General features: G+C 40.7%; 2 protein-coding genes and 1 long non-coding RNA gene across 4 annotated transcripts in view; 1 reads left to right on the top strand and 2 right to left on the bottom strand.

The window, feature by feature from the left end:
* Positions 1–416, top strand: part of LOC134190502 (uncharacterized) — a 7,832-nt gene extending 7,416 nt beyond the window's left edge. The window contains exon 3 of the long non-coding RNA XR_009971641.1: positions 242–416. This is a non-coding gene — a long non-coding RNA (uncharacterized LOC134190502). The remainder of the gene's footprint in view (positions 1–241) is intronic.
* Positions 417–3,473: 3,057 nt separating this feature from the next.
* LOC134191196 (CMP-N-acetylneuraminate-beta-galactosamide-alpha-2,3-sialyltransferase 1-like) overlaps positions 3,474–10,105 on the bottom strand; it is an 8,820-nt gene continuing 2,188 nt past the window's right edge. For both annotated transcript variants that reach the window (XM_062659784.1, XM_062659785.1), the window contains 3 exons: positions 9,906–9,964; positions 5,181–5,270; positions 3,474–4,463 (listed from right to left, as the gene is read on the bottom strand). In XM_062659784.1, coding sequence (XP_062515768.1) covers positions 3,608–4,463; positions 5,181–5,270; positions 9,906–9,943 — 984 coding nt within the window. In that variant the 5' untranslated portion in view covers positions 9,944–9,964 and the 3' untranslated portion in view covers positions 3,474–3,607. The remainder of the gene's footprint in view (positions 4,464–5,180; positions 5,271–9,905; positions 9,965–10,105) is intronic.
* LOC134190769 (uncharacterized) lies at positions 6,674–8,514 on the bottom strand. Its single transcript, XM_062659280.1, has 3 exons — positions 8,398–8,514; positions 7,772–8,330; positions 6,674–7,619 (listed from the first exon to the last, which is right to left on the bottom strand). The coding sequence occupies exons 1-3, from the start codon at positions 8,512–8,514 to the stop codon at positions 6,868–6,870; spliced, it is 1,428 nt and encodes a 475-aa protein (XP_062515264.1). The 3' UTR covers positions 6,674–6,867.

Raw genomic sequence — 10,105 nt, 5'->3', positions numbered from 1 at the left:
CAAAATATTGTAGGGACACTTTAAAAGAAGCGTGCTTTAGCTGTAGGTACTTAGCAAGGATATGTGGTACATGTAATTACAAGTAACTAGGTCATGTAATGTACAACCTCATAATTAAATGGGGCATGAAATGCTAACTAAAATCATCTAGTCACTTAGACAGAACACTACATTGCATAGAAAGAGATTCACAAATTTATCTGAAGAATGAGATGCTTAATATTTTGCATTGTGTGTATAGGATGTGTGAAGAATATATGAATGTGGATCAGGGAACGACATGTCAAAGTACTCTCTGGCAAAATCTAGCGACTGCTGTGACATTTCTTACCAGATTTATGATGTGTTGTTTACCAGTGTACAATGCTGTATACGCATAACTCAATCGTAACCAGTTATAGTCATTACCAGTTGGATATAACAGTACGCTCTAGATGTTGAAGAAAGTAACATGATAATAATGTTTTGTGCTTGTATATACGTAGTTCCATTTGTGGTCAGTTTGAGCATGGTATACTATAAGATACTGTGAAAAAGAGGAAATTGTGGAGGGAATCATGCAGTTTTGTGCGATTGAAGCTCATCGCTATTCCACATATATCACACAAATTAATTTTGCACTATAATAGCGCTGTTTCCTGAAATTGGACAATGTTTTCCTCACAACTATTTCTTCTTTAATTCATATGTATATATATATATATATATATATATATATATATATATATATATATATATATATATATATATATATATACTGAGCACTCATGACATTCAATCTGTGGCATATGGGTATAGTACTGAGTTGCAAGTAAAATAACAACCTGTGTTGTATTTCTGTGTGTACAACGTTGCTATAGATACTCTTTCATGGAACTGCTACAAGTGTGCTTTTGCAAACTACTAGTATTTAATTGATTAATTAATGAATTTCACGTACATACCTGTGAGGCAATGGATTTGGCTTCATGTATTGCCAAAAACTCTCGAATTCCCTGAAGGTCAAACACTCCAAATAAGAATGCACCAGCTTGAGTGTTGTCTCCCGCCTCCTGATTGATGCTATCAGCCAGATTTCTGCAGACAGACGCATTGGGAATCATTGGGCTGCTGTGTGGGTCGCTGAAGTGATTGTCTTTGGGCACAGTGATCACCTGGCCCTTCTCTGGACTCACATTGGGAAAGATCAGTCTCGCACAATCTTGCCTGTTTAGGTGTCTAACGGACCTAGGTGCGTGAAAAAGAAGTACACGTGATGAGTGCAGATAGAGCGTCTTGTAGTACACACACGTACGTGTGCACACGTACGGCTTGAGTATCTCACCTGTCCTTGAATGCGGTAAGAAAAGAGCTTGGAAAATTGTCAAACATGTCGCAAAATTGAAAAGAGCGCGAAAGAAACAGACGGGTCTAAACGCACACTTAGCCGAAGAGCTTTGGCGCGAGAAAAGTGAAACCTGCACGTGCATGACAAACAAGTAGCACGTGCAGATGGTTGCGCCTAACATGACGTCTACACTGATAAAGAACGGAAACCCTAAAATTCGCTAGGAGGCCTTCATATATATATATATATATATATATATATATATATATATATATACAAGCTCAAATGCCCGGCTTCACCCGGGGGACAACACATGCGAGGTGCTTCTCCTTTCCACTTCATAGCCCCGCAGTACACACACACGTTTGTCATAGAGCCAATACAACACGGAAGTGGAGAAGAGACAGGTCGCCTTTATATGGTAGAGATTATAGCATTAATGACTAGGATCACTAGAATGGTAGGCAAAGATGACACGAGTAGTTCCTTTCTGGAACAACAGCAACTTTATTGACAGCAACAGTCTAACCATATAACTTATTTAGCTGACACAACCAATTTTATATATGACTATAGACTAAAACACAGTAAGCTAGCACAAATATTCTTAATTGAATTAAATATTAAATTTTTGGGTGAACCACTGGTGCAGAGCAAGACAAGCAGCTGAGCGAGATTGTAATGTTATGTTATCAAAGGTTTTCGTTTGTGTGTTTGTGTGTCTCTCTGTCAGTGACACACACACACACACACACACACACACACACACACACACACACACACACACACACACACACACACACGCACACACACACACACACGCACACACACGCACACACACACACACACACACACACACACACACACACACACACACACACACACACATTATGACTATCAATCAAACAGCAAAGCTGTCTTATAATTTGGTGAAGAGAGATGACAACTTCACAAGAGTCTTGCTGTTGCAGCGTCTGTCTGTCTGTGTGTCTGTTAGTCTGTGTTTGTCTGTAAACACGAAATCTCCTAATTGAACGACTTAATTAACATATCAATGTAAAATTTTCATCATATGAAGATTTACCAAAATGTCGATACTGCGTAAGCAAAATCTAAGATAGAAAATTTTTAGGATTTGGTATGGTCCGTTTTCGTCATGCAGGATGTGCATCCAGTTGGCTTCTACGTAGTTTATTAATTACTGATTTCATACACAAATCTGTTTCGTCCTCACTCTTTCAGATGCCTCAATAAACCAGTTACCCAATCTATCCTTTACAGAGTCTCTTATTCGGACTCTCAAACCCAGTCTAGTGCCTTTGTGAACGCTTCATCTAGCACTTTTACTCTCGTGACTTTTCACATTTATGCACAAGTGACTGTAGTATTACAGATCAGAAGAATAGGAGCCAATTTAATGTCCAAGATAATGATCTATGACACAACAGGTGAGGAAAACAAATTTCTTTAGTTGTTACGTATCGCAAACTATTAGCCTTTAAAACTATATGCACAAGTCAGGCGCAGATCCAGAGCCCCAAGATGAGGAGTACACTATTAATATCATTAGAATAAAATTGATATTAATTAATAGAAAATTATTTTACAGAACCTCGGTAATTATGAACGTGCACTACGCACTAAGCTGCCAATTAGCTATCTGAGTCTAGAATAACGATTATTTCCATCTTTCAGGGATGCACGTTTCTAGCAAAATCATAAATCAATAATTATTTATCGTCTAACATAGATATAGTTTCATGTCATAATGATAGTGTGGCTATATAGACGAGACCGTTACTATTTTTTTGTCCCATTTTGGAATGCAGGTAATTTTAGGTCGTCGCAGTCCAGTGATGCTCCGCTCATCTATTTATAGTGGTTGCTGTTTATGTGCATGCAAGTAATTAGCTAAAGTACATGTACTCTGGAAAATATTGTATATCTTGCTGCGAAGTTGAGGACAAGTTTTTAATTTCAAAAGCTTGCCTTTGAACGTTCCAATATACCAGCTCCTCGTCCAAAGACGCAGGACTATAGCGCAGCTCCACTGATCAAACGCTCCAAGCTCTTCCACGTGTCGTTCCAAAAGGGGTCTGTCTGTACACATTTGAGACCCACGTGACGCCCTTGTATATATGCATGAACCAAATCTCAGAACAGCAGACACAACGTCGTTGCGTACGCGCACATCTAATATTAATTAATTAATTTATAAGTTTTTAGTCAAGTTCAAAACCAGTCCGCGATTCCAACCAATTACAAAGCTTGTCCACGACACTAGACAAATACCCGCACTTTCCCAAAACCGGGAAAGAAGTCTGGCCTTGTGGAGTTTGGCCAATGAGTCAAAAGACGAAACTCGGTGTCGGGATCGTGACCGCTTTTGAAAGAACGACTGTCTTTGCTCTTCTCGTAATAATGAACAGGTTCATTTTCGTCTCCACTCAAACCAAATCCGTAGACATCAACGTTTGCACACATCATCATAGAGAATATCACTGCACGAAAACCGGACGACGGAAAACCGTTTCTGTGAGCTCGAGGATCTTTGGAGTATTTCTTGACTAACCCACGGGCAAAGTTGAAAATGTAGCTTGAAATAGGATACAACTGCAACTCTCTGTTAGCTTTACAAACTTTGAAGACGTCGGTTCTATAGCGTTTGCCAAAAGGAAATGGAAAAACCACAAGCTTACTCTCAGAGTCGCTGTCGTTAAAACACTTTGTAACTTTGTCGCCAAAAAAGTGAATATCAGTTGGACGTGATCCCACGTGTTTTTCGTATCCACTTGTTGGTGGGTAGTTGATTCTAACGATAACGTCGTGACGATCAATTTCTTGTCCAAACTTAGTTTTCAGCAGACGTCCAGACGAGCCCACAACGGCACAACGGTTCCAACGCTGTCGCAAAAGTGGATGATTGAAGTGTGATCGGTTGACAAGAATGAAGTTACCCTGAAATTTGATGTGCTTAGACTTGATATGTTGTTTCGTCTGACATGACAATAAAGAATATTTACTGCCACAACCGACTAAGTTCCAAAGGGAGTTGTTTTCAGGAATAACGGACGAAAGACTTTGCACAGATTTAGCACGAACCATCTTATAACGATTTCTTTGCAACCGTGTATATCTAGAAATCAATAAAGTCAACTAGTATGCATGCTTTGTAATTGTCCAGATATATATTCACAAAGCACTTTACAAACGACCAGTGACTTGATGATCATACACAATTTGATTCTTCGGATGTAAATTTATCACGTTTTAAAAAATTATATTGACACATCTGACGAACAGTGAAGATTCGTTTTTATGATCTGTTTCTTAACACAGCGTTAGTAGTTACTTTACAGAAGCAAAAAACCACTTGCCGTAAGTGCATGTTGCTTGTAATGCTGTATCGCAAGCAAATCCGTACAGATCAGTGATGCGAATTAAAGGCAAAAAGTCCTTTACCACGACCAAACTTTCTGCAAGTTGTGTGTGTGTGTGTGTGTGTGTGTGTGTGTGTGTGTGTGTGTGTGTGTGTGTGTGTGTGTGTGTGTGTATGGATATTATATTGGGGTCTTTGGTTACATGCAACAGGAACGAATTATTCAGGAGTTTGTGTTTTCTTCGCCCAATAACACACACACACACACACACACACACACACACACACACACACACACACACACACACACACACACACACACACACACACACACACACACACACACACACACTAGCATTATAGTGTAATGCTCGCTAGCTACTTACTGATGTAAATTGCCAGTCCTGCTATTAGTCTGGAATTTATCGAATTGTGTATCATTTCTGTGACATTAACTGTCTTGACACTTCTTACCTGATATCATGGAACAGCAAAACGTAGACTATAAAAGTGCTCATCAGCAAAACAACAGGTATGAAACACGCCACAGTTTTAATGTATTTCCTGCAAGAAAACATCATTTAATAAAGTTTCCTTAAAATTAAATTTTACGCAAACAAATGAATTTACAAAAATAAAGTTAAAAAGACAAACAGAAAGCAATAATAATAATAAGAGAACAAAGAAAAGTTTATAGGTAGGGGAAAAGAAAGACACAGAAGAACAGAGAAACAGACACAAACAGTAACATTCAGCATTTATACAAAACAAGATGACACGGTAAATGAAAAATAGAGTTGTGGCGCAGTTGACAGCATAGCTAATAATTCACGAGCGATCGAAGCGAGCGAATTTTCTCTAATTCGTCAAAGGGGTACACTGAGTGTCCGTCTGTCCGTGCGTCCGTCCGTCCGTTCGCCACCACCCCTACCCACTGGGGGAATCGTTTAGAAATTGATAAATTCAAATCATTCTTTGCCAGTTTTAAAGAAGGTTGACATAAAATAGTTTACGCTATGTGACGTCATAACTTGAGATGTTTCTATGGAAACTATGTTCATTTATGTGACTGCGTTGCACCACACCCACACCCAGGGGACAGCTGCTACAAATCGCTTATTTTGAATAATTGTTTGTCTTCCTCAATGTGTGTAAAAATTGACACTTTACGTTATGTGACGTCACTCTGTAATTACTGCTATTGCGACAATATTGAATTAGGCTTAATCAGCGTTTAACTTTTCAGTTGTTGTACTAACTGTTTTTGTGACAGTTAATGCTGTTTTTATCTAATAATTAGCTAATGTAATGTAAGTTAACAACTGCTAACATCGCCAAGGAAACATTGCTCACTTACTGTACTCGCAAACAAGTAAGGTACGTGGTCAGTGGGTCTTTCGGCCATTTCAAATTTTAAAGTTTCAAATTTTTAAATTTTAAATTTTCAAATTTTAATTTTTTAATTTTTGAATTTCTAATTTCTAATTTTTTTACATAACGTTTTTATTTTTTTTAAATTTGCATTACATTTTCAAATTTTAATTTTTAAAAAATCAAAATTTCAAATTTCATTATTTCAAATTTGTAAATTTTTAGGTTCAGAATATTAGAAATTGCTTTGCCGACGAGAAAGCGGACGTAGTTGTGTATATGAACTGATGGCCGGATTTGAACTAACAGAAATTGAACGCTCATCCGTTCTTTCAAATAATTTGAGTACATCAGAAAAAGAAAATTGAAAGAGCGAGTAGCAGTGTACGCGGTAGGGAGTCCATTGGACGGCGTAGGGGTGCATTCCAACGCGTGCTGATACATTGATTCAATTAAACTAGGCGCGGTTTCTGCTAATCACATCAGCACGTTTCCTGTGCCGTGTTTCTGCACCTGTACGCCGCTTCAGACAGCTACTAGTAACTCGAAGTGCATAATCGCGTCGTTACTGTAGATGTAGGAGTACGATTGGCCCAACTGCAAGTTGTACTTCATGTCTAGACTTTGTACATCACATAGAACACTACCTCTACAACCTAAATAGCTATACTACGCGCATCATCACCCTAGCTAGTCAACTGTCCAAACCAACTCAACAACTAAAGCTCGCATCTACAGTTCTATAGCGGCATGCAAATTAAGCTAGTACGCAACTCGTGTACCTGTCAGTCTAGTCAAGCAGGACTGGACTCGCTGCACTGGGGCCACCATTGTCATCATCAGCACCAGCTGCAGCAGTAGCAGTTGCCGACCTCGCCGAGGATGGAGGTCGTGCAAAAGGCGGGAGGTCGGACTCGGAGGAGCTAGAATTCTCATCATGAACCACGTTGCTGCCAAGATGCTTCCTAAGTTCCTGTGCCATGGGTCTCAGCCCCTCCAAGCCCCTCACTGTTACGCAACTTTTTTCAGCAGTCCAGCCGGCGTTGCACAAAGGACACCGACTTGCCGAGAGCTTGGTAAAACAAGCTTCACACCCTAGCCACTGACGGCAGCAAGTAGTTATGCTGACTGGCGTCCTGGGGAACAGGTGGCATATACGGCATCCCAGTAGTTTCATCGTCATCGTTGCCAGCTTTGTCGAGCGTGATCGCCTTGAGTCGAATCGACTTTGTGCCAAAGAAATAGATTCGTCTAATTTATCGTCGACGTTCTCTAGTCTGTCGTGAAGTCTTTCGACGTTGGACTCTATGGCATCTAACTGGGTTTGTATGTCGTGGATGTCTCCGTCTAGTTTGTGCCAGACTTTAGTAGCAGGTGAAGAAGTACTTGACCTTGCTTGCAGCTCACTGGCTGAAGTCGACGCCCTTCTCTTTCTGCTGACGGGGGTCTCCCGCATGGCATCTAGGTAGACCTTCATTGCGTCTAGGTCAGACTGCATTACAGCGCATATTCGTCGCGCAGGTGCCTTCCAGAAATCAACGTCTACACGTCCAGAAATTAATATAACAGAGCCATTTTTATTAATAGTGGAAACATAGCGTAATCGTAGACAAGACAATTCTATAGGTCAGCGTGCAGACATGCATGCAAGCGTGCGTGCAAATTAAGTAGTATTAGTAGTAAGTAAGTGGTACCTCTGGTGCCTTCATCGTCTGCAAACGGAACAGCACGATTGTCGACCAGCAAAATCCTGTCGTCTAGAGGCATGACGGACTGGAATCTAGCTTGCACTAGGTCCGTCATGTTGCTCAAACAGACATCGTTTTCCGCTACCCGAATAAACGTAGTTGAACGGACGTCTCCCAGTTGCAGTCTGTTGTTTACCACTTCTAGGGAGCACAAATCTACAGACTTTTTTAGATCTCTGGCGCTTGCTGCCGCTTTTTGTTTACGGCTGCTGGGTGCCACTGATTTGAACGCAGACCACGACGAGCTTGGCGGCACAGCCGTCCAATGGGTGCCCGGTACAGGCGTCGTAGTTGTACTGCTAGAGGCGGTGCGCTCACTTGCTAATCCAAGAATGGGTTGTAGTTGAGCGTAGCTTGGTGATGAAGTAAACGGTTTTCCGTCTTCAATTTTATCACCGTGCAACCGGTATCGACGACCGCCTGTCAGATTGTCGAAGCGTCCTCCTGTCTGAGGGAAAACCGCTGGCTCTTGACCGTCCTCTCTTTCTAGGTAGACGACGTCTACCTATATACAGACATCAAATTCGATTCGATGCAAAGAAAACGTAGAATTAATCGATCGTTGTACTTGCCTTGAAAACGCGCGATAGTCTCGAGCTGTTTACGTCCGTCACGCGCATTGGCAGCTCTTGCGTCCCTCGAACAATTGTCACCATCTCCAGCGATCCACTAGAGCGTTGTCTTTCCATTGTACTCAAGAAATGCAGACGATATTTGCTTCAAAACTCAACTGAAGAACTGTGCTAACATCGTGCACTAATATACGTACCGGCTGCGTTGAGACCACGCCCCTATTTTCACACTACAACAAGATCTCTCCCAAGTCGTGAGAGCCGACTTCTGTGCATGCACTACACATAACAACAGTAAACAAACTCGTCTCACCGCAGACTCTTGTCAAGACAACGACTCTTCCAAATCACATCGCTAGCTAGCCACTACCTCCACTGCAGCTAGAGGAGACCTTGCAAGGTGTGCCCACATGCAACTAGAAAGTAAATACACCGACTCTGTAACTCATGCTGTGTCTCTCCTGTGCCGTGAGAACAGAACCCACACTGACTACAAGTGAATTACGAGACTAAATAGTAAAGGTGAACACGCACGCAGTACTGCTGACACGCCCCTCCCCTCGACGGTACCGCGTCCACTACTAGATTTGCGTATGCGTACTGTACCGGCCAATAACCGTGTCCACCTTTATTATTTGGTCTCGTAATTCTCACTTGTAGTCAGTGTGGGTTCTGTTCTCACGGCACAGGAGAGACACAGCATGAGGTTGTAGACGTTCTATCTGCGCTATCGGGTAGCGTTCTATGTGATGTACAAAGTCTAGACATGAAGTACAACTTGCAGTTGGGCCAATCGTACTCCTACATCTACAGTAACGACGCGATTATGCACTTCGAGTTACTAGTAGCTGTCTGAAGCGGCGTACAGGTGCAGAAACACGGCACAGGAAACGTGCTGATGTGATTAGCAGAAACCGCGCCTAGTTTAATTGAATCAATGTATCAGCACGCGTTGGAATGCACCCCTACGCCGTCCAATGGACTCCCTACCGCGTACACTGCTACTCGCTCTTTCAATTTTCTTTTTCTGATGTACTCAAATTATTTGAAAGAACGGATGAGCGTTCAATTTCTGTTAGTTCAAATCCGGCCATCAGTTCATATACACAACTACGTCCGCTTTCTCGTCGGCAAAGCAATTTCTAATATTCTGAACCTAAAAATTTACAAATTTGAAATAATGAAATTTGAAATTTTGATTTTTTAAAAATTAAAATTTGAAAATGTAATGCAAATTTAAAAAAAATAAAAACGTTATGTAAAAAAATTAGAAATTAGAAATTCAAAAATTAAAAAATTAAAATTTGAAAATTTAAAATTTAAAAATTTGAAACTTTAAAATTTGAAATGGCCGAAAGACCCACTGACCGTACGTGTCCGCTCGCACAGGTGGGAATGAAATGATCACCCATTGGTATTTATATATTATCACTGACCAACTATAGCTTCTAGATAATTTACTATATGAAAAAGCAAAAATAAAAGAGTGTCAATGAATCCACACAAACCTTCGATAGAGTAGCCTTTCTGTTACATCCTTCAGCATTGTGAATACAATATTCAAACTCTAAAGAACGAAGGTTTTACAGCTTGGGCTTACTGTACCTGTACTGTTAGGGCTGCTTGCATGTAAGCATGAAATAAGTTTTCAGCGAAAAGTATTGAAAACACACAAAGATGTAAACTACATGCAAGATCTAGTTATTAG

This window comes from Corticium candelabrum, chromosome 15, assembly GCF_963422355.1.
Source record: "Corticium candelabrum chromosome 15, ooCorCand1.1, whole genome shotgun sequence".
Classification (NCBI taxonomy): domain Eukaryota; kingdom Metazoa; phylum Porifera; class Homoscleromorpha; order Homosclerophorida; family Plakinidae; genus Corticium; species Corticium candelabrum.
This window is presented reverse-complemented; position numbering and strand designations above follow the sequence as displayed.

What these genes read in the sequence shown, in the direction of transcription:
- LOC134190769 (XM_062659280.1), bottom strand. Translation starts at nt 8,514, where the DNA reads ATGGAAAGACAACGCTCTAGTGGATCGCTGGAGATGGTGACAATTGTT. An exon ending in GACTATCGCGCGTTTTCAAG is followed by an intron (nt 8,331 to 8,397) that starts GCAAGTACAACG and finishes GTCTGTATATAG; the next exon opens with GTAGACGTCGTCTACCTAGA. An exon ending in AGACGATGAAGGCACCAGAG is followed by an intron (nt 7,620 to 7,771) that starts GTACCACTTACT and finishes CTGGACGTGTAG; the next exon opens with ACGTTGATTTCTGGAAGGCA.